The sequence below is a fragment of the Lemur catta genome, chromosome 7 (genome assembly GCF_020740605.2).
Source record: "Lemur catta isolate mLemCat1 chromosome 7, mLemCat1.pri, whole genome shotgun sequence".
Lineage (NCBI taxonomy): Eukaryota > Metazoa > Chordata > Mammalia > Primates > Lemuridae > Lemur > Lemur catta.
The window spans coordinates 78773005-78797741 of record NC_059134.1 but is presented as its reverse complement, the minus strand read 5'-3'; the positions used below and the strand labels follow the sequence as shown (position 1 = coordinate 78797741).

General features: G+C 40.2%; 1 protein-coding gene across 2 annotated transcripts in view; it reads left to right on the top strand.

Annotated features, from left to right (window-relative positions):
- The first annotated feature begins 8687 nt into the window (after positions 1 to 8687).
- LGR4 (leucine rich repeat containing G protein-coupled receptor 4) overlaps positions 8688 to 24737 on the top strand; it is a 94230-nt gene continuing 78180 nt past the window's right edge. Inside the window, exon 1 of one of the 2 annotated variants that reach the window (XM_045557702.1) lies at positions 8688 to 8878. In XM_045557702.1, the coding sequence (XP_045413658.1) occupies positions 8694 to 8878 (185 nt within the window). In that variant the 5' untranslated portion in view covers positions 8688 to 8693. Of the gene's footprint in view, positions 8879 to 9597; positions 9662 to 24737 lie in introns of those variants that run through there. The other variant, XM_045557703.1, reaches the window with a different exon arrangement.

Sequence of the window (24737 nt, the reverse complement as noted above, 5' to 3'; positions counted from 1 at the left end):
ATTGCACTGGTGCTACATTTCTTTCTAACCCTGAGTTTCTAAATTCTGAAAGTTGAATTCCAAACTGCTTGATCGGAGAGACTCCACATCATACCATACATCCTGTGGCTGCCATGAAATGCTCCTCTCAGATCTCTGACTATGGGGAAACTAACTGGCTAACAGTGCTGATGTGAAATTCTGCATCATGTCTGTGCCAAGGCCATACTTGCTGTGGGCTGGTCCCAACCAACGACTAAGCATGGCCAAGGTTCTAAGGCAGGCCTGTTCCTGGGACACATGGGACTCCTCTGATAGATAATATTTCTGGCCTTGCTGAACTTTCAGAAAACTGCACTGCAGTCTAAGACTCGCCTTCCTTGGTCTTCAATTCAAGATTCTTTTCCTTCTTTCTCTCCCTCTGCTGAGGCCAGACCTGCAACTCAGTCTGATGGCTCTTCAGCCTCTCTCAGCTCACTCCCCTTTTCCGCTCACAGACACTTCCCATTATAAATCTCTTGGACGAGAGTAATCTCATATTGGTGTCTACTTCTCAGAGGACCCTAACTTGCACAATCCTCTAGCAAAAAGTCATAAATTTGGGTGAATGGGACTACATCAGAATCAGGAACTTCTTAAACATTGAGAATTCAGGGACCCATGCAATACCTACTCTAACAGAATCAATGATGGTGGAAACTTGGAATCTCTGTTTTTAAAACCTTCCCCAGATGCCTTATATGTACACAATCCTGCATTAATCAAAACTCTTCAGTCCTTAGCAGAGTAGATTCTGAAGAGTAAATGCATGGTAAATATTCCTTGGGGAAAAAAATCCAGAAAAGGGTTGAAAAGCTTGACAAGTTTGTGTTATTTTAGAATAAAAGGGGCAATGTGGTAAAGTTACTATAATCTATTTACCTATCGTCTCGAGATCTTCCATTTTCTCTATTGTAGCGGTTCTTTAAAACTTCTTCTATAGTATTCTACAATCTTCTTCTATAGTATTCTACATTTTTAACACTAACTTGAGGCAGAGAAAGGGAGAGAGAGATTTTTAAGTAAATAGTACCAGATTTTGCCAACCAGATCTGAAAAATAGCATCTTTGTCATCGTCCTAACATTCAGTACCATTGACCTAGTCTCTAGTTTTCTGTGCTTTGCCCCTTTCCAAAGTAACCTTGAAATTACAGGTATTTTACCTGTGTTTTTAAAAGCATTGCTTCAGAATCTTTTATTTTGAAAAGTATTTTAAAGACATTTTCAAAAACCTCAGGATTGTTAAAATATTCATCCTGACTGCCATTGCTCTTGTTTTGAAGAGAGTTATGGTAGCTGTCACTAAACAAAAACAACGAACAGCTTGGGAATTACCCAAAAGGTGTTTGGAAATGTCTTTTTTTTTTTTTAATGAAGAAATTTTTAATTATTTGGGGCCAATAGATACAAGATCTTTTTAATTAAAAATGAGACAAATCCTTTTGTAACTTTTGAGGTTTCCATTTAAGCTGCATGCCTATGTTATCTATTTAAATAATAATTTTAAAATGTATACGTAGGGACAGGCCATAAAACTGCACCAACTGGATCCTAGGTTCTCTTTCCCCAAGGGCAGCCCATGGAATGTCTTTTTTGAGACAGTATTAGGCATCCAGGTTAAGAAAAGAAAGACAATTCACAGAATGTGAAATCTTCCCCCCACATCCTATGCAAAGTTTCTCCTCGGGTCTAAAATCTCTTAGTATCTCCTTCTTTTTAGATTTCTTTCCAGATATATTCATATAGACCAAGAAGAACTTTCCAGGACACATCAGCACTGCCAGCATCACCCCCTACCACTCAACCCCAAGTGCTGGTTTTCTGTATGCACATTGCAGTATACACAGATTTGGCATGCAGTTTCTTAAAGTAATTGTCTCATGCTAAGGTCTTTCTAAAATGTTTAAAGTTTTATTTGGTATTCTGAGGGATTGAAAACCTCCCAATTTCGTGACTGAACCTTGTGCTGGCATTTTGGTCTTAACAAATTCTCAGCATGCCCAGGTACTAATCTTCCTGGTTTTCTAGTCTGATTTTTTTCTACGTATACTTTTCTATCTCTTACAATGTTTAGTTCCTTTAACACTCATTTAATGTCTTGCCTCGTTCTATTTCTTGCCAGTAGTTTATGCACCCACATGTGGATCTGTAATTCAGAAGTTCTTCCCTTCAGTCTCATTTTCCTCTTGTGTTAGAATTGAAAGGAAAGGGTCAGAAAAAGAAAATGTGATTTAGAAAGCATAAAGTACGAATAGGAATATATTTCTGATATTTATCCAAATGTTTTGAAATTTTGGGTCAATATGGATCTTCAGAAGTACTGAAAAGGGTGTGTGACCCCAGGATATCCAACCAGGTCAGGAGAGTTAAAGACTTTTCAATGATGTTTTGAAAAAGGCCTGGCTTTAAGAATGGCCTTCAGCCAGAAGCCTCACTACCAGCCCTCGTGTCTCCAAGGCCCCTCAGCTCCGCACAGGGGGCATGTGCTGCCAGCAATCCTTAACCCTTGCCCAAGCTCCAGGTAGAGTAACCCTGGCCCAGAAGCCCAAATTCAGCCACATGGATAGCTTAAAAGGATATTTTTAACTTGTCAACAATTTTACATTGTTTTTTTGTTTTGCTTCAAAATAATCATTTTAAATTAGCCCTAAAAATTAGACGCTGTTTCCTGTGCACAATAGGACCCTCTGGGGATGTTGAGACACAGAAGTAAAGGACAAGTGAGTAAAAGCACCTTATTTAAGACCATGAGAATGGCTGCAAGCCTCTGGGGCCTAATGTGTAAGCTCCTCCATCCGAAAGCCTCAATTGCCAATGTGGAGGCATCAGTCAGAACATAGAAACAATCCAGTGTCAATCGATGGTAGAAATAGCACTCATCTTGAAGATTCAATTATTAGAGTGGATGCATCTCAGATGTCTAATCAATAGAGATCAGACCTGATATTCTTTCTTTATTCTCTGACTCTATCATAGTTTAAAATGTTTATGTGTGTGTGTGTACATGTATATATACCTATATATATATGTATGTGTATGTCTATAGATACCTATATATATGTATGTCTATAGATACAGATAGAAGTACGTATATTTTTAATGTACATATTCGGTTTCCAACTGCAGGTGGTGATTTGGCACCTAGGCTTTTATTTAAACTCAATAGCTATTTCTCACAGGTCGGGTGATTATCTCAGGTCCAAAATATTTGGAGAGCCTCTTGGATAAAGGGTAAGGTAAACTCTAAGTGTCCAGGACTCTCCCTGAGCCATTCATTCCAGGAAAAAAAAAAATGGCATTTGTAAGCTTATAATGGGCTCTTCTTGGCTCATTTTGCAATACAATCTCCAGCATAAGCTCACTATGGAGACCAGAATTTTTTTTTTTTTTTTTTTTTTTTTTTTTTTTTTTTGAGACAGAGTCTCGCTCTGTTGCCTGGGCTAGAGTGCCGTAGCGTCAGCCTAGCTCACAGCAACCTCAAACTCCCGGGCTCAAGCGATCCTCCTGCCTCAGCCTCCCGAGTAGCTGGGACTACAGACATGCGCCACCATGCCCGGCTAATTTTTTCTATATATATTTTTAGCTGTCCATAGTTTCTTTCTATTTTTTAGTAGAGACAGGGGTCTCGCTCTTGCTCAGGCTGGTCTCGAACTCCTGAGCTCAAACGATCCGCCCGCCTCGGCCTCCCAGAGTGCTAGGATTACAGGCATGAGCCACCGTGCCTGGCCTGAGACCAGAATTTTAAAAGTGCTTGATCTCAACTTGCAAGAAAAGATGATCACCTTTGAGGTATGTTCCTTTGAACTTTTACTATCCTATCTGTGGTTTTCAAAAAAATCAGTAGATTTCAAGAAAAGATTAGCATCCTATAAGTTAGGGTTGGCAAACTATGGCCTATGGGCCAGAACTAGTCCAACACTTGTTTTTATCAAAAATGTCTTATTGGAACACAGCCACATCCATTTGTTTATGTATTGTATATAGTTGCTTTTGTGCTACATGGCAGAGTTGAATAGTTGTGACAGAGACCATATGGTCCACAAAGACCACAACATTTACTATCTCACCCTTAACAGAAAATGTTTGCTGATCCCTACTATAAAACAATAAAAGCATATGAACAACCCAACAGAAAACAAACTGACAAAGGAAATGACTAGGCAATGCATAGAAGAGCACACTGGAATGTCCAATAAATACGTGAAAAGATGCAGTTGTAATCAGGGAAACTGAAATTTAAATCACACTGAGATTTCATTTCACATGCATTAGATTTGCAAATATTGAATTCTTACAATATCAGGTGTTGATAAGATGTAGAGCAATGGGGATTCTTATTCTCTGTCAAGGGAAGCATACATAAGTACAGCCACTTTTGAGGACACCTTAGCAACATTTAATAACAGTGAATTCACAGAATCCATGACCCAGAAATTCCACTTCAACACACACACACACACACTCTCACACACAGAAGTATATAAAGGAAATATACATATTTTAGAGAAACTCTTGCATATATGAACAAGGAAACATATACAAGAATATTCATAATTGCATTATTATCAGAAAAAATAGAAATAAATTCAATGTTAACCAAGAAGATAGAGAAATAAATGCTGGGTGCAATGGTTAATTTTATGTGTCAATTTGACTGGGCAAAGGATGCCGGGACATCTGGAAAAACATTATGTCTGAGTGTGTCTGTAAGGATGTTTCTGGAAGAGATTAAGCATTTGAATCTGTAGACTGAGTTAAGAAGATGCCCTCATCAATGTGAGTGGTCAGCATCCAATCCATTGAAGGCCTGAATAGAACAAAAAGGTTGAGGAAGGGCAAATTCTCTTTCTGCTCGAGCTGGGACATTCATCCTCTTCTGCCCTTGGACTTTGGTGCTCCTGGTTCTCAGACATTTAGTCTCGGACCAAAACTTACACCATTGGCTCCCTTGGTTCTCAGGCCTTTGGGTTTGGACTGAAACTAAACCACTGGCTTTCCTGGGCCTTCAGCAGGCAGATGGTAGATTGTGGCATTCTCCTTCATAATCACATGATAATCATAATGAATCTCTATCATCTAGCCTATTGGTTCTGTTCTCTGGAGAATCCTAACACACTGGGTATATTCTATAAATGGAATACTGTATAGTAACGAAGATGAATTAACAATAGCCACCTATTTTATGAACATGGATAAAGCTCACAGGTTGAGTGAAAAAAGCAAGTTGCAAAACAGTACCGAATGTTATTTATATAGGCAAAGAATACTATGTACTGTTTAGGGATATATACATATGAAAAAATATGTATATTACATACAAAAAAAGAATTATAATAAATTCACATTAACATATGCATGGAAATTAATTATAAAGTTTAGGAAAGTATTTATTTCTCATGGAGAGAAAGAAGAAAAGGAATACGATTGGGAGGCATGCAAAGGTAGCTTCACATTTATAACATCTTCTTAAACTGGTTGCTGTGAAGGCAGATTTTTTTTCTTTTTATAAATTGGAAATATTTCATAAAAAGTGAAGTTCGATACATTTCAGAACTTTATTCAGTCAATCATTATAGCATTACCTGAGAGCCCCTACTGGGTCTGAGTTTTTATTGCCTTAATAGAGCACCTTGGACCATTCACCCAAGAGGTAAGGCTTTTGCATATACTTGTTCAGGTTCTATGTTTACAAGAGTTCCTGGGTGAGGGGGTGACGGGGCCGAAGTCCAGCTTGTCCAGCAGTCAGCAAGCCCTGTGCCCTTTACACAAGGACACCAAGGTGAGCATCACCAGGAGGGGGTACTTTCTTCATTGCCCAAATGCACCATGTGGTGTACGCAGAGGTGCTGCAGCGAGAGTCCACTTCTTATCTAGCCTATGGATGCTACAAATTTATTCATCCACAGCCATGAAAAACTAGGAAGAGGGACCAGTCTGTAGGCAGAGACTCTATTAAGTTTATTTTTTGCTTGCCACCAAATTTGTATTTGATTCATCCTCATATCTTCCCAGACCTTATGGTCTATTTATGAGCTGATTATTTGTCTCTAGTTATCTGGGATAGTACCTAATAATTCATTTTTTTTTTTTGTCTTTATGTTCTCTTGGGACATCTTATCCAAGAGGTGAAGACTAATTGGCCAATTTATCTTTAATGCAAAGCACACATAATGTCGCAACTATAATAAATACTAACACTTTTTAATAGATCTTACCTTTTCTCTTCCCTATTCAAGTACTTTTTTCCTGATATTTTGTCTTCTTGGCTAAGCTACAAATTTGAGTCTTCCTTTCTTACCTTCTGTATCTGATAGACAATACGAAATTATTCTTCAACAGAATCTACATCTCTCCTGTCACCTAAGTTGCCAGCTATAAGATTTTATTTTTTGAAAACAAAGAATAAAGTTCTTCAAGTGTGGTTCACAGACCACCTACCTCACTTTTACTTAATGTGCATTAAAATGCTGATTCCTGGGCCCTACTCAGGCCCACAAAATCATTCTGCATTTTTAATTGAGCCTTGCACGTGATTCTTATGCTCACTAAAATTTGAAAACCACTACTTTAAAAGAAAGGAAATGAGTTATTTGGCAGAAATAAAATTAATCAGGATAGTTTATAATTGTTATTTCAAAACAGCAGAAGAAAGTGTTATCTGGGCAAGAGGAATTCTGTCATTTTTTTAGTGTTGTTTAAAAAAAGGTCTTAAAGGAATCAATTAGAGAAACTAACTTTGCAATTTTTGTCTCATTTCATTGGCTCATGACAGTTGCTAGAAAATAATGGAAATGATTTAGACAATGAAAGCCAATTTAGGGAAGGCTCCAAGAGCAGCAGACAAGGAGCCAGGAGCCTTGGAACCTGGGAACCGTTCCGTGATTATGTTGGGCAGAGCACAGTAGCTGAGAGCTTCAGATTTCTTATCTATAAAACCACGGGGTTGTCCATCTATCTTGAAGTTGTCTTTCCGCCCTACGGTGAGAGGAAAGATGTGAAGTGAAGGCATGCCTATGTTCGTTGACTCTCTCGTATGTAGATAAATGTATGTTAGTCATGTGCCCAACCTGCCATTATTTTAAACTCCTGAATACAAAGATGATGGCAATTTTTAATTTTACACTTACAAGTCTGCATCAACTTGTTTCCATTGTCTTTATTTATATGAGATGACTAGTCAGCTTTATATGATGGTGACATTTTAAAACTCTGCTTGTTTTAATTTATTTATAAAGAATGTCTCCACTATAGAGTAAAACAACTTAATGGTTCAGCAGAAAGCAAGAAAGGAGGCGCCCACGAAGCAGTAGTTGGTTCAGATCATGATTCTTCAGGGCCTATTAGGCCATAGGGACTCAAGGTCCAGAAGAGGGAATGCTGATAATTACCTAGCACCAAGGTTGCTGCTGCTGTTGGCTTCTCAGAGGTAGTCACCTCCCACTCAAATGTTTTGTTGTTTGGAGAAATTGTCCACTGTTCAGAAATAGCACCTCCTTTTGACCCTTACAACATCCCTGTGTTTCAGGATTTTAAAGTGTGTGAGAAAGCAGTTTGATTTGCGGCCACCAAAAACTCTCTATATCAGGGGTGATTAATTGCTACGACTAAGCTACCAGGTGTATATCAAGATGAGTGAAAAGATCCCAGGTGAAGTGAGGCACTGGAAGGGGCGCACTTGTAATTCAGTATCTAGCTGAAACCCAAAGATTGAGGGAAACTTTCCCTCTCCTCTTCAAAATCTTTTTTCCGTTTGCACAGCTCCTGACGTCCTCGCCCTTTGGAACAGCGGAGAGCCATTTGAAACTTAACTGAACGCTGGAGGCAAGTTCTACTTTTCAGGTCATCCAATTTAGGAGATCCAATTTCTGTAGAGGGAAGAAAAAGACGGGTGGGGGAGGGAAAAACCAGACTCCTCGTCTTCCTATCCTTCTACCTTCGATCCGCAACCTGCCACGCAAATCCAGCCAAGTCAGGGATTTTGCCTTGAACCTCCACTCCACCACCACCACCTTGTCACTCACGCCCGAGAGACACGCCCCTCTGGCCCAACTCTTGGCCAATGGCGGTTCCCCTGCCTGCATAGTAATGAGCTCGAGACCTCCCCGGGCCAATGGCGCTCCGGGAGAAGGGTTAGTTTTGCATGTACCTAAGCGATTTGCATAACCCAGCGGCCGGGGGCTTGGGAACCCGAGCGTGCAACCCTAGAAGGGAAAAGGACGGGAAGAGCCCGAGCCGCGGCGGGGAGAGAGCGGGCGAGAGTCTGGGTGTTTGTGCGAGAGCCGGGGCTGGGGCTGCGGCGAGGGGCCGGCATGGCTGAAGGCTGCGCTCCGCAACCTTGAAGCGCGGCCGCGGCGGGAGGCCGGGGGCAGCGAGGCGGGTGCGATGGCAGAGCGCGGCCCCCGCAGCTGCGCCGCGCCGGCCCGGCTGGCCTGAGCCGCCGAGGAGCGGGACTGCCTCTGCGCTTCCATGGAGCAGCGGGAAGGGCGAAACTCCGGAGCGCCGCGTCCCTGCGCCTCTGCGGCGCACTGTTGAAGGGGCCGAGCCCGCGCGGACCGCCGAGGGAGACAGCCCCCGCCCCAGCCCGCAGGCCGGCTGCCCGGGGGCGGCGGGGGGCGGCGGAGGCGCCGAGCGAGCGGCGCCGCGGGAGAGGCCTGCGCGGGAGGCGGCCGCAGCAATGCCGGGCCCTCTGGGGCTGCTCTGCTTCCTCGCCCTGGGGCTGCTCGGCTCGGCCGGGCCCAGCGGCGCGGCGCCGCCTCTCTGCGCGGCGCCCTGCAGCTGCGACGGCGACCGTCGGGTGGACTGCTCCGGGAAGGGGCTGGCGGCGGTGCCCGAGGGGCTCAGTGCCTTCACCCAAGCGCTGTGAGTGCGGGCGGCGGGCACGCCGGGGACGGGGGACTCGCGGGGGCGCTGCGGGGGCGGAGCCAGTGGTCAGTCCCACCGCACGCTCCGGCGGCGCGGGGAGGGGGCGACGCCGGTCACCTGTGCGTGTGCATGTGCGTGTGTGTGTTGGGGGGGGCGGGTGTTTGGCACCCACTCCCGCGCCGCAGGCTTTTCACACTTTGCCAGTCTGGGTCCGAGCAGTGAGTAGTTCTTTTTCCCGGATTTTATGGGCCCAGTAGCCACCCCCCCCCCCCCCACCGCCCCGGACTCCGAATGCATCTGTAGCCAAGGAGGAGGGAAGAATCTGGAAACGCTTGCCCCTGGCAGCCTTTTCACGCGACCTTCCCGTCTCACTCGGGCCCATGCTCAGCTGGCAAGAGTTTCGCCACTGGCAGGGGTGAGGGCGCTGAGAACTTGGCCTAAGTCTGCAGAGCGAGGCACGTTTCGTGGGGCAGCACCTGGGCTTCTGGGTTCCAGCATACGGGGAGAAGAAACACCTGCACCTCAGTCAGGGCGAATCTCCTTCCAGTTTGGCCGGATCCAGGTAGTGCGACTTGGCACTTCGGCCCAGTTCCACTCTGGACTCACCCACAGACGCCCAGGGTTCTGGAGCACGCAAGGGAGTCAGAAAAACAAGGGAGAATTGCAGGCTTCTCGGTGAAAATACTCTGACCCAACAAGGCCTTTTTAAGAAGGAATGCAGACCTGAGCAAGAGAAGAGAAGCAGAGTTCCAGAGCAAATGCTCAAGCCCAGTGCACAAGGTGGGCAGCAGTTTTCTGCTGTGCCTTAATCAACCGGCAGAACTTTTCGGCTGCTTAAGGGCTGGAGAGTCACTCAAACGTTTCTGACTTCTAAAATCTCTCTCCTCTAACCGGGACCTGAGAGCTTTAGACATTCCCTTGAGAAAAGAAGAGGAATCTGAAATAGGTGTTGGAGGTGGTGTTGGCAAATGCCACTAGCAGAGGAAGAATAGGGTAATTGAGTGCATGGCTTGTGTGCTCTTGTTCTTCCTTCTTGTGCTGTGTGGCCAGTTGAATGATTAAATCAGGAGCAGTGAAAGAACTGTTTGAGAGAGGAAGGGAATCTAAAGGGCCCTTGGGTACAGGGAATTTCCTTTTACCTTACAGCTACTGAAAGGGACCTCTTAGAAATAGACAGTTTTAAAGGAATAACAGTCCCTGTGAAGAAATCCTTTTTATGCAGGCCAGAGCATTGGTGTATCTCCAGGTGGGTGGTAGCAAGGTGTTCTGCTCACCCTCTCAGGATGGACTTTTAGTGAGCATTGAGGCTTGGTGTCTTGGAACCTGTTTCATTCTTCCTCCTCCAGCACCCACACCCCTTGTGTGAGGTTAGTTTTGTATTCGAAGTCATTTTTCTTCACTCACTGGGCTCAGCCCAGTGAAGTTTAACTTTTCACCAGAAAGTTAACTTTGCAGTCAAGAGCATTTTGTTCACAAAGTTACATTAAGTGGGAAAGTTTGAGCAGAAGTGGGTTGAGTGAGGGAAAGAAGACCTGGATAGAGGAGATGGGGCTATTTCTCCCCCCAAATTCTCTAGAAACTTTTACAGAATTTATGGAGAAAGAAGGATGCCTTTACCTGAACCTCTTTCAAGACTCTCCACATAATAGAAAAGTCAAAATTTTACTATTTTGACTAGTTGTAAAGATGTTGGTTAGTAGATTTCTCTAGTTTTAATGAGTAGACTTTCCCTGTAAGGAAAAGGGCTGTTTTGCATTAGTACGTAAAACCACAAAGAAATATCACGTTGTTATGGGAGCGTGCTCTTCTCTGTAGAGCATCAGGCACCTTCCTGTAGAGCTCACTGGAGGTAGTGAAATGTTGTATCTTCAGCTTTGAGCCTTGTACTGTTCATGGCTTGGGAAATAGAAAAGTAATTTGTACCAGTCTGGATTAGAGTGCCTAAACTAGCATTATCATAGCACTTTTTGAACTGGGGTGGTGAGCAAATGTGTTATGTTTGCTTACCACCTATATAGGTGACCTATAAGTGAGTGACTGTATATTCTGTTAAATCCTTATTTCATCTGAGTACTCATTTTGCCCTCAAAAATATATGATCACCCTTTCTAAAGGGGTTTTCAAGGGCAGTATATTTGCATTTTACTTTTAAGAAAATCAGCCTGTCCAGTGATTCTCAAAAGCCTATGAGGAGGTGCCGGTGCTGCAAGTCTGCACACTCCAGTGATGTTAAAGGACACCTTGGAATCCCCTAGGGTGTCTTTCCAAGTACTTCCAGTCTGCCCTCCCATGACAGCTTTAGTGAGTCCCACTCACACATCAAGAGACTAGATCCGTGGTCCCTAAGCTTCTGTTCACCTATTCTTAATTTCTGGAGCGTGTGCACCACAGCCTATTTAGTTATACGTAAAATTACAAACACAAAAATAAAAGTTAAAAAGATGAGAGTATAATCAGAGTTCTTTATTTTCTTCTCATTCCTCGATGGCTTGTCCAGTGATAGTACTTTCACCTGCCCTGGGGGGTTGTGCATCCCACTTTAGAGACCAGGGACTGACAGCAGGAATTTTATTTCACTCGGAGTCCACAGAGCCTGATACGTAGGAGGCACTTAAAAATGTTGGAGTGAATAAATGAGGATGCAGGGCCATGCTGCAGAGTAGAACTGGGGCATGGAATTCAGACACCGTTCCCAGGTGGGACTGTCACATTCAGCATTCTCAGCATTTAGCCTTTAGTCCAGATTTGAGAAGGCCCCAGAGAGAGGATACCTTCTTCTCCTTTAGGCTCGTTTAAGCTTGTTCAATCTAACAGTGTCTACTTCCTGCTGAAAGTCACTTTACGGGAGTCTGGAGACAGACTCAGATGTAATCCTTAGTATTGTTGATGGGATTCCTGTGTTCACACCATTTGCTGCACCTGTAGTGATTATTTATGTTTCTGAACAGCAGTTTTCAATTCTGTGTCACAATGCACAGGCTTATCACAGTTCACCCTGAGGTGTGTTAAAGACAGTAATCTTACTAATATTAAAATTCCAAAGTTTATTTTATCAAAAGTGTTCAAGATTATTCCTATATTACTGGTAATAAGGTGACTCTTAATGACCTACATTCCAAGAATGGGGGAGAAAGAGATAAAGTAATGGGGAGGGGAACTTGTACATGAGTCCTGTGGTGTGTTATTGCTACAAAGTTTGAGAAATATAGACCTGGAGCACAAATTTTCATATGCTAGATTATGTCTGGTGCTAAATTGTAAGATTATAAAGACTACTTGTGTGGCTTCATGAAGAGAGTGGTTGATCTGAGCCCTTGATCATAGCCTTCCTGTGCCATTGAGTAATTGTGTGGCCTTGAGCAAGTCATTCCACTTTTTTTTTTTTTTTTTTTTAAAGTAAGAATTTCCTAATCTGAAAAATGAAGCAATTGAATTTACTAGATTATCTCTAAGGCTGTTTCTTGCTTCCAGAAGTTCTATGGTATTCTATTTCTCACACAATTTTAGGGTGGCCAGGTGATAATGTTATGATCCTCTCATAGAAAGATCCCAGGAGTAGCAGAATATTGTTCTAGCTGAAGTTGCACAAGCCTATTTATTACCACTCACTTGGAGGAGTTCTTTGTGTTTAGAAGTATGTGTTAGGAAATTTGCCATGGAGACTTGTTGCAGAATGCATGACTAGCTAAGGCGCTTTGCTAGGGTAGAATAGTCCTGCTTGTTTCCTGTGGGTATGGCTTAACACTTGGAAAATAAAATCACTCTGTTTCAGTAATTTGGATACTGTACAAAAAGTTACTCAACGTCCTCACTTCCATATAATTAGTCATAATCTCTCAAACCTTCACAGTGTGTGTATCCTGTACATGAGCCGGTTGTCGAGTTTTTTATATAGAATTGATTTACATGAAAGGCTTTGAAGTGTTTTTTAAGAGTCTTCTTTTGGAAACATCATCTCAGATTCTTCCCTGAGGTGTATTTTTTCATTATAACAAACATCTTCTTTTACTAATACCATTTGAAAGTATTTTCTTATGTATCCTCCAATATCTATTATGCATTCCCTGGCAGGTTAGGTCAGTAATCAGTAGCTTACTGTTTGTACCTTATTGATGGTAGAGTTTTGATATCTTTTGATTTCTGAATTATCTGTAAATTGCACTGTTAGCTTAGTTTGTGTAGTGTCTTTCTAGAAATGTATTAGTTTTATGTAATGTATACACATGAACTTTGTTCAAAGCAAGGACAATATATGAACATCTTTACGTGTAGATCCTTTATTTTCCAAAGTAGTGAACCACTGGGTTCTCTGTAAATACAAGCAAGGAAAGAACATTCTGCCAGGCACATGGAAAACTGGGTTCCAGATCTATGAATAAGTTACAGAAGTGACCTTGAATGAATCATATGCTTAACCCTTCAGGAACTTAGTTTTCTCATCTGTAAAACAAAGAAGTCAGCAACTCTTAACTGCCAAGAGGTTTTTTTCTATTTAATTTGATTTTTATACATTTCTTGGGTCCTCTCTATTGTGTTAAGTGAAGTATAACTGTCTAAATCTTAGAATCTCTCACCCACCCAGGAGACTCTAAGTTGTCCTCCAGTTGTCCATTTCAGCTGGAATATTTCCATTGAGCGGGGAGCTCACTGTCTCACAAGGCAACAGTATACTGGATGTGGTCTGAGCAGTATTTAGGACTTCAACCAGTAATTCTCTTATTCTGTGCTCCTTAAGGCTTGTAGTAACCAATAATATTGTATGATTTCAAGGCAAACTAAATGCCTGTGCCAGTCATGGTATCACAAATATTTAATGTCCAAACTCTTGGCTCTTAACATGAGAATTGTAAGGTAACATTTGACAGCTTAATCTCTTGGGAGAGATCAAAGTTCTGTATTAGTAGGTGGATCCAGGCAAGTTTAGGCATTTCTTGGTCTCTGTCAGTCTGTCTGTCTCTCAGGTTCTTATTTTAGTAATCTTTATAATAATGAAAAGTAGTGATAGCCTGAATGTTTGGATTTTCATTTCTGGTCTCCTTGGTTTTGTCTATCCTTTAACTCTCATTTTTCTTATCAATAAATAATGGATATTTGACTAGATGATGGCCAGTATCTCTCTCTGCTTTGAATTTCTGTGAGTCTGTGTTGATATTAAGTTGTAAGAATCATTTAGTGATTTATTGAAATCTTCCTAAGACTGTCTCCCGCTTTTTCTCTATTAAAAAATATATCCATAAAAGCGCAGTATTTGTTGGTATACCTAGGTTAAAAGTTAAACCCTGCCAAATGTGCCCTTAACTCTGAAAAATGGAACTAATAAAACTTAAAAGTATTCTTGATAAGGCAGCTTTTTGCTCTTTTGGTTTTTTTAACTAGATCTCAAGGTTTTGGGTTTAGAAATATGTTCTCCAGCTTGCTGTTTAACTGTCCTGTGTGGCCTTCAAGTTTTTAGCATTGCTAAAGCTTGTTTTCATGTGTATGAAAGAATATGGATAACTTTTTTCTTTTTTTCCCCTCAACTTTGTTCAGTGGTATGTGTTTTTTTTAAAGGCTTGATTGAAGATGATAAAATGCTGTAATTTTAAATCCTGTCAGTGAAGAAAAAAAAAAATCTAGGGCATTTAGCAAATCAGTACTCTTACACAATGGCTAATTTGTCTGCCTTTCTTGACATTTCTTTTGTGCCTTTGAGCACCTGATGGTCAAACTTGTATGCTAGGTGTCAGCTCTATTGTCTGAAATTGGGTGAGTTCAAAATTGAGTTTAGAAATCAGTCTTACCATGAGACAGATCATGATTTTATAGTTTGTATACGGTGAAGACTTAGCAAGTAGGTACTCAAACACCCCTTTTAAATGGCAATATGTAATTGTGTAGTAGTATGCTCTGGATTCGCCCACACATACACAAATATTTCTTATTACACTTTGTGTATGGCTGGGCTATTTTTAGCAAGATTCTTAAAGTGTACTGAAGTATTCCATGTCATGTCCAGGCAATTACAACTCTGAATATTTGAGTTGGTTGTTTTTAGTCTCTAAAACATGTTTTTAGTACCATTACATATTTTAATTGTCAAAAAAACACACTAACCAGCTCCTTCCCCACCACAAGGATTGGCACTATGCATCTCTTATTTTAAATGCAAGTAATTGCAGTTTAGGAATGTCGTTCTAATAGTTGAGGTCCAAAAATTGAACATTTAAAAAAAATTTTTTTAAAAACATATTTTTTAGCTTTCTGTCATGAAAGGTGTTATGGGTAAAGCATTGAATCCCCTTCCTGTGGCAACATGTTGGATCATAAAAATAGAAGCATATCCTTGTAAGGAAATGTAAACCATAGATATTTTGGGAGGCAGCTGGGCCACGACTGGGTATACATTTAGATTCTAGGCTGAACTTTGTGCTAATAAGCAAACATGGAGGAAGCATGTTTAATATATTACAAGACATTTAGTGACCCTTTATCCTTCATATTTAATTTGTATTTAGATATTCTGAATCAAGATAAGTCTTTGAAAAGGACTGTGTAAACCCCCTTACCTGGTTGTTTTTCTATTTTTATACTAGGAGAATGTAGCTTTTTTTTTTTTTTTCCAAAGCTTTAAAAATAAAGTTGACTCTTGAAAGAGTGAAAATCTTATTGTACCCTGACAACAAAATATTCTTGATATTTGAACCAGAACGTAGAATCTGGTATCCAGAAAAATCACGAGTTATATTCTCCCCATTTCATTATATCTTTAAAGTTCTGTTTGGGAAAATTTTCCTTCCTAAGAAGAGTGACATAAATTTGGCAGGGAGATAGCTCCTTTACCTTGAAGCTGTGCTAGGCATGGCTAAGGAATGCGCCTGGGATGGCTTCAGGTTGCACTTCACTCCCCTCAGGCTTTGAGGTTCCCTTGTGTAGCTCCTAGTGTAAAAGCAGAGTTTTTTAGTACAAGTGGTGACATCAGAACTCCCCTAAAGAGCTTGATTAGAGCTGTTTTCATATGAAGGGGGATGAATTTTATAATTCTCACTCTCTTCACATGTCTGGTTTTGAAGTTGCAGAATGGAAGGTGTGCATCTACCTTGGCAGTCTCTTCCCTGAAACTCTAAGGATTGGGCTATATTAGTTAACTTCTGTGTTTTTTCCCCATTTCTCTAAGGTATAAGGTTCATGCTTGGAAGCCCTTCAAGAAACCGTAAGGAGAATAGCTGATGAGCTTGGCAGACCAGATATTTTCAGGGGAGAAGAGACTCGGGTTGACACTCTGTTCTAGATTGTCACCCTTCTCCTGTGTGCAGACCTTCTCAGAGAGTTGCATTCTTGCAGAATTCTCCAGAGAATGAGAGAACACTGTCTGGAATCACTTAGCACCCTAGGAACTCTGTCCTAGAATATCAACTCTCTTCAGTAGTGGTAGAGGGGGATAAGGGGGAAGAAAACAACATTAACTGTGGACCTTAAGATTTCATGATGTACTTGAAGACTGTTCATGCCCTCTTCGGCCTTCTGTTTTAGGTGCTAAATTAATCTAGTGTTTGCATTTTCTAAATATGACAATAACACTTTAATTCAGGGTCTCCTTATCTCACATTAAGTTAAAGTGTACGCAGAATTCTCATATAATTTGATCTGAGTTCATAAAAAGAGAATATTAAGTGAATTTAATACATCTCAAATACCTTGGCATCATGTTTTAAAAATTATGTCGTCAGTTTACTAATATTTATCAATTTATTATAATCCCAGTTTTCATCTTTTCTGTGCTGCTCCTGCTAGTTCATCTCATTTGATTAGTTTAAAAAAAAAAAACTTAGTATTTTTCTACAAAGAAATGTTTTCTTGTTGGCCTTCTGGTCTCCAAGGTCAATTTGAGTCCATGGTCATGTCATCGAGCTTTTTATTTCCCTATCAACTCCACAGTTTTTTATAGGCATATTTTTACGAACAGGCTTTCAAAAATGGTTTAGGGATTGATTGATTGATTGAGTGTGGCACAGGGAATTCAGACCTGAGAGTTGAGGAGGGCATTCTAGGGCTTGGGCAAGTCACTTAACCACTTGAGACTTCATGTTTCCCATCTGCAAGTAGAGGGAGCTTGCTTTATCTTCAGGTCCCACCCAGGAAACTCTTCAGCATGACCTCTTCGAGTGACCCTGAGTGAAGAAATTTGTTGTCATTTCTCCTGGGAGTGACTAGGTGGTTGTGTATGTGTTATAAATTTATGATTTAAAATTCCAAACCCTTTGATTCTCCAAATGTATATCAGGTTCAAAGCCTGTTGCAGACTTCACAGGTGAGCCACTGTGCTAATGGAAAAAAGCTACTCACTTGGCAGGTTTTTCATTCAGCAATTCTTGAAGATCCTGGTGGAGAAACAGTAGTACTTAATGTTTTCATAAAAATACCTTTTTTATAGGTGATGCTACTGTCTTCTAACAAGAAAACCTGATGGTGGGGGCATACAGTTTGTCTGGAGGAAAGAGCCAGGGGAAATCATACTTTTTTGCCGCAGTCCCTGCCTTCCTGAGATGGCTGGTCCAGTAGAAAGGTGCTGTCCAGACAGGAGACCTCACTGTTTCTTCTCAGAGCAAGCAGACGTATGACCTTGCTCGTGATAGCCCCATCCTTTAAAGACAGTATTGGTGTGATCTTAAGATTCTACTTCCAGAGTTTGAACCACTGAGGATTTTTGTGAAAAATCCTAACTCACTGTTTGGGAACCCTCATGCCAATGAGTGCCCACTGTAGTTTCTTTGATCACTTTCTTTCTTTCCATTTTTGGGATTGATAAGTTTTACTCAGAATAGACAACTTAGCTGCATTCTTATTTTTTCACATCACTTTGGTTCTAGAAATATCTGTATTACGAGAGAACTTTTTCTTTTAAGTATTTTACTGGTTATTGGATATCTTTTTTGCATTTGAGGTTAATACTTGTGTTTTGTGGATAAAGAAAAGTTTATTATCTTGAAAATAATTTTAGAACTAACATGCTTTCTTTAAAATATTGTATATTTCTAAAAAGTTACATGGCCTTCTTGTTAAGCCCAGTTAAGTTTTTAAAGTTTCTGAGAAAGAGTTTTCTGAATTTTGATTCAGACCTGATTTGAACATGAATTATAAAGCCAGAACAGCAGCTAACATATGCAGTAGTGCTCACAACCTATTTAGGTTGGCTGAATGTTTCAAATACAGTTGTGCATACCCTGGGTCTCTTTTTTTTAAAAAAAAAAAAGAAAGAAAGAAATGTTTGAGATGTTTTTCTCATTACCATCTTGACATCTGCGTGGTTACACATGAATAGCTTGACCCAGTCCCTCAGCAGGGAGACTACCGTGGCCTTGCTTTCAATAGCCATGTCACTGACAAAGAAAACATATGGAATATTTCATTCCTACCCTTCACAAACAGAGTCGGGGGCTGTGAGGGCATGCAGCAGAAGGCTTCATACTTCATGATAGGTTGGCAAATTCGTGCATTAGCCACAGGCTCTGCTGTTAGTAATCGAACTGTGTTTTCCAAAGCCCCATTACATTCTGTGCAACGTTACATCCTGTGATTTGGATGAATTAATTTCTAATATGAATTTGAATTTAAGTTCATGTGGCCTGCTTCCATGGTGGGGTAATCATGTATTTTTCACCAAAGGCGATTTGTGGGTGTGCAGGCGTGCAGCGCATTTGGGTACTCCTCGTCCGGATTTGACATATGCTGTGTGCTGGGAACGCAGATGCTTGAATTCCCAGTAGAGTACTCCTTGGGGACTGTCTGCCTCTATGTTTATCTTCTTGTCAGTCCACAGAAAGACCTCAATTGATCATTCTCATGGTAGGCAAACACTGCTGCGTTGATCTTTAAAGGTTTCTGTTGCATAGTACCAGTCTTCTACTTGGGGGCTCAGTTTCAGTTCAGCTAGGATTATGGGTTTTGCTTTGTGGCATCTGAATCTACAGTGTGGAGGCTTGTCAGCAGGTATGACTGGAGATTGCAAGAACATGGAACAGAAGGGTAAATTAATTTTTGTCTTTCTCAGGTCTTATTTTATGTTAAGAGGATTTGCCATTGGCACCACTCTGGCTAAGGTGGCGTGCCAGAAAGAGAAAAAACAAGAAAACTATGACATCCAAAGATGAGGAGATTCATGACATTGGCAGAGGAAATAATGACATCCATTTCACTGGGGTCTTCTCCATCCCTTAAGTTACCCCAGGCTGAATTTCTAGTTTCATTGTTTCCTAGAGATGTGGACTGGGTTTGACATAAGTTGATGATTTATCTAAAAGGAAGTGAGCTCCCGTTGGTTATTTTATCCCAGATATAGTCAGATATTGAAATTTATATAGACGTCTCTTTTAGAAGGTATTTCTAATGGTTCTTGGTATCATTACTGAACATAAGTGGCATAATAACATGCTAATATAATTTATTGCCTTTCACATTTTCTTATAAGCATAATCCCTTTTGTAGTTTTTGATTATAATAGATTTCCTTTAAATTTGTTGGCTCTTGGTAGGTTCAATTTTAAAAAGCTTCTGTTTTATGGTTCTTCACAAATGAATCTACTTGAAGTTACATTTTTTTTTAAAATGCCTTCATATTTTTATCTTAAAATAAATGGTTTAATCTTGGATGTTCTATCTTCCTTACTTTAACTGATCATGTAACTGACTTTCATAACTATGAATTCATGTAACTCCCCCAAACCTCCCAGTCTTTAAATTTACCCTATTTAGTGTACAGATCTGCAAGTTTTAAAATGTGTACAGTCATGTGACCACTACCACTGTCAAGATCTAGAATGTTTTCATCATTTCCCCAAATTTTTGTGTGTCCCTTTGTAGTTAATCCCTCTCTTCACCCCCAGCCCTGGCAACTGCTGAACTGTTTTCTATGTCGGGTCTCTTACTTTATATACTTTTGTCTTTACCTAAATGTCATATAAATCTAATGAAACAGAATGTAGTCTTTTATGTCTGGCTTCTTTTACTCGCCATACCTTGAGATTCTACTATGTTGTTGCATATATCAATTTGTGATATTCATTTTCGTTGCTGAGGAGAATTCCATTGTGTGGATGTACTACAATTCGTTTATCCATTCCCCAGTGGAGGGACATTTGCCTTGTTTCCACTTTTGGGCAATTACAAATAAAGCCACTATAAATATTTGCACAGAGGTTTTGCATGAACCTAGGTTTTTATTTCACTTGTGTAAGAATTACCTAGAGTGAGACCCTGTTTCATGTGATAAATACATGTTTATAAGAAAATGTTGGTCTCAATTTTAATGTTTTAGAGCTGCAGTTAGGGTTATTATCACCAGTTACAGCCTCAATATATTGTTAGGATGGTATGTAGTATTAACAAAAGCTGTTTAAAAACTGATTTTGTTTAAATGTCTGCTTTTAAAAGGGAGAATTCCAGCTCCCTTTCTCATAACCCAGTACTTCCTGTAATACCTCCAAAGACTCCTGTAGAAAGGATCCTAATGTGAAGCATTCTGCTTACAGTGAAGAAACTTTATGAATTATTAGTGTATCCATGTTTGGAAAGTCTGGTTCAAAAAAATGGACATTGGTGAGGAATTGCTGGGCCTGTTTGTATGTTAGGCATCTTACATGTGCTAACTATAATTTCCACAATAACCATTCTTAGTCCATAGTATGGTTCCTATTTTATAGCTGAGCAAACAGATTCGAGAGGGTTAGGTAACTTGCCCAAACGTCTCACAGTTAATGAGTGGTAGTTTGTGAAGCTCAGGTGTTCTGTATTTATAAGTAGTTTATATATTTGACAGTTTATCAGAAGAGGAAAAAATAAAATGAGAAATGAAATGGTGAGAAGCTACAGATTATTATAGGAAAAAAAAATCAGAACTGAAAATAAAGCATTCCCAAAAAGGATACACACATCTCTATACGTACATACACTGGGAGACCATGGCTTGATTTAGGAGTAACTGATATTAAAGAATCTATTTACTATGGAAAATAGTGTTGTCTTTTATTCATAGCAGGATTTTTAAAAAAGTATCTTTTACTTAGTCTCCTTGCTTTTTGTACCTCTTTGTTTAAAAGCTTTCATATTATTTTCCATGTTAATAGTGTTTTTCTGAGTGAAGAAAGTGTCAGTCATATGCTTTTTGGCTTTTTCTTTCTTTCACGGAAGTCACTAACATGGTATATGAGGATCAGATCTGTGAGTAGAGTCACTTTTCTATTTCTTAAGGAGCAAATTTCTGAATGTGCTTTTTAAACCAAAGTCTTGAAGTAGATTAGAAAGCGAAGAGTGCAATATGGTGGTTTCCATATAGCTGCCCCCTTTCACTCACTGGAATTTCCTGCCTCTCCTGTGGAAGATGTTTTTATAGGGAAGTCAGCATAAAAATGAATCACCCATGAGCCTTTTTTTCCCCCGAGGCATTTCATTTAGTCAACTTAGTATTAATTTAGTTGGTACTCGTTAGTTGACTCGAACACTTTGTTTGTTGATGGTGTGAGCAGATGTTTATTAAGCTGTTAATATTTTACAGGCTTGATGGGTTCCTGTTTGGATCTGCATGTTCTTTCCTTTAGCAGCAGGGCCATTCATGATTGAATCTGTGGCCACAGTTTTAATTTTGAACGTACAGGTGATAGCCAGCCCCGTCCTGCGGTAATTTGCTTGGTGATTCTAAAGGTTGTCATTTTCTCCTGGAAGCGTTTTACTTATACTGCATTCTGAGTCATGAAGAGCTTTCTGATCTGTTTTGCCGTTCAGCTAAATCATGACCATCATCTTGTTATTAAGTTAGATACTACTAATAATAATGTTATTGAGTTTCAGGCATTAAGGAAGTGCTTAACCTGTGTTATCTAGTTAATCCTCCCAATAGGCCTCAGAAGCACATGCTGTTATTCTCCCCATTTTATTTTATTTTATTTTATTTTTGAGACAGAGTCTCACTCTGTTACCCTGGGGTAGAGTGCAGTGGCATGATTATAGCTCACTACAGCCTCAAACTCCTGTCTCCCCATTTTAGAGATGGAAAAGCCATGGAGAGCGAGGGCTTACTACCACTGGTAACCTGAGGCTTTGCAGATGTGGTGTGTTAGATCTTGGCTTTTTACACTGGGGTTATTTGGTTGAGTGGGTTTTATAACAGTATTTTTCCATGGTCTTCCTAGATGAAGGCATTCATCTTTCTTACGTTATAGATGAGGGATTAGTTCTGGAGAGGTTAAGTCTATTTTGTCCTCTGCTCAAAGTGTTCTCTGCCGCTTAGAATATAGATTTGGAAGGGATCTTAAAACCCATCCAGTGAAGTGAACCTAAAACTCTTGTGTGTTATTGGCCACCCATCAAAGAGGCTAGATCTTCCCATGGGAAAAACAAAAAGTCCATCTCCCCCAAGAGCATATATTTACATTTATGTGTTTATAGACATAGTAGTTATTATTTGTTAAACCTTTCAATTACATAAATCCTAACACCAAATTCTTACTGATATTTTTCAGACTTTTCCTCCCTTCTCAGTACATTTCTGTTAATAACTGGTAGAAAAGACCTGGCTCAAATTCCCCATTTCACAGGGGAGGGCGCAAATTCCCCATGTAACAGGGGAGAAGCCCAGTTACGTTTATTTGTATGACATGCCCACAATCACTTCTAGCCCTCCAGAGTATGTTAAAACAAAGTGCAGAAGGAAGAACATCATCAGAAGAGATGGTTCTCTCTTTGACTATGTAAATCTTTAGTAAGAATTTTGACTTGTGTTGCTTGTGGCTTCTGCCTGTTGGATGGTAAGATTTCCTGTGCTCTTCTTCCTTGTTTTCCCGGTTTTCCATGGGCCCAGTACTTTGTTGAATTTGTAGGAGATAGTTAATTTGTGGAGGTGAATGAGAAGTTTTAATGTAAATAACTTAATCTGTTCAAACTGTTGTTTGAGAGCAACAAATATTTATATCATGACTCATGGAATCAGTAGTCTTCCAATTTTAAAATAATAATTACTGAAATAGTCAGTACTTAAAAAATGAATTAGTTCAACATCTACTTGTTTAAGTGGTTTACGTGTTAGGAACTGTTTTTGGTGCCAGAGACACAGAATTGAACAATATCTGACGGTATCCTTGCTCTCATGTAATTTACCTGGCAGGGGTGGGTTGGGGTGGTGGTGGGGACAATGAACACTAAATATATAAGATCAGGTAATATTAAATACTATTCAGAAAAATAAAGCAGGATGAAGAGGGCTCACTATTTAAGTAGTCAGGAAAGGCTTGAATGAAGTGTTTAAGGTAACCATTCAGTATCTATAGGAATATGAACCCATCTTAAGCAATGGCAAAACTTAAAAAGTTCCTCTGCACCCCATGATGAGTTTGATTAAAACATAAAAGAATAAAAATCAATACAGCAGAATAAAGTGGTATATTAACACAGTGGAATACTACACAGCAATAAAGGAACACAAACTATTGATACATGCCACCACCTGGATGGTTCTCAATGACATTATGCTGGGTGATAAAAGCCAATCTCAAAAGGTGATATGCTGTATGATTTCAGGTATAACACTTTAGAATGACAGAATTATAGTGATGGAGAACAGAACAGTGGTTGCTAAGGTTAGAGATAGAAAGACTGTGACTGGAAAGGGGATGCAGGCAGGAATTCCTTTGTGGTGGTGGAGCAGTTCCTTATCATGATTGTAATGGTGGTTACAATGAATCCATCTGAATAGGGTCTGTAGTTTAGTAAACAGTGTTGCAGCAGAGTAAATTCCCCAGTTTAGCTAATGTATTATGGTTATAGAAGATGTTGCCTTTGGGAAAAGCTGGCTGAAGGGTGTACAGAAACTCCTTGTACTATTTTTGTAACTTCTGGTGAATCTTAAATTATTTTTAAAAACAACAACAAATATACCAGATCAGTTGAGAGTCCTGAGAAGTCTTAGTCTTGGTCTTACCCTTAACTGAGATGAGGAAACTGAGTCTCTGAGGTAAAGTGACAACCCGAGGCTGCAAAGCCAAAGTCTCAATCGAGACCTTTCAACTTTCAGGTCAACATTATTTTGCTCCCTGAGAGTATAATGGGTTTTAATTTGTTATTGAGCAATTGTTGGAAGATTATATGGGTATTCTCCATCTTTCTCCTCAGCTTCCTGCTCCCCACCCCCTGCCCTGTGTGTGTGCACGTGTCTAAATTCTCTTCTATATTCTGAAACAGATAATGTGCAAAGTATGCATTAGACTTATAATTTACATGGTTGTAGACATATTTTTGAATGGAACACACATGCATCTCTTATGGAGATATTTCATTATGGAGCGCTTGGTACAGTCTAAGTAGTATGGGGAATGACCTTGGATCTCTGCCTGTGAATTAGTAGCTGAATGGTGTTTTACTTCTGATGATTCAGTATATTTGCCTTAATTGCTGGATTAACCAATTTCTTGCCTCCCACAAGAAGCACACACATTTGTATAAAGAGAGGATGAATGAATGAAGTTTTAGGGACTAATTTTTGTGGTATTTAAGCAACAATAGTTTAGATTACCCACAACCTTAATTTCCTTTCATGAGTCCTATAGATGGGCTTTGTCACCATTTACACTTGATTACTTCATTGTTAACCCCAGTGATGTGATTTAGTATGCAAAGACTTAATTATTCCTTTCTGGCCTAGTGAGAAATTTCCTTCCAATAATTGCCTCCACTGCCCTTTCGCCTCTTAAACATTTAGTTTGTTTGGAACAACGTGGTTGCTCAGTAAGCAATTCCAAGCTCAGCAGTGCCTGGAGCTGTCTTTGGACCATAATTTGTACCTTTGACATAGTGACTTAGGCCTCATTTCTTAAGTGATGACTGGTGGGTGCCTT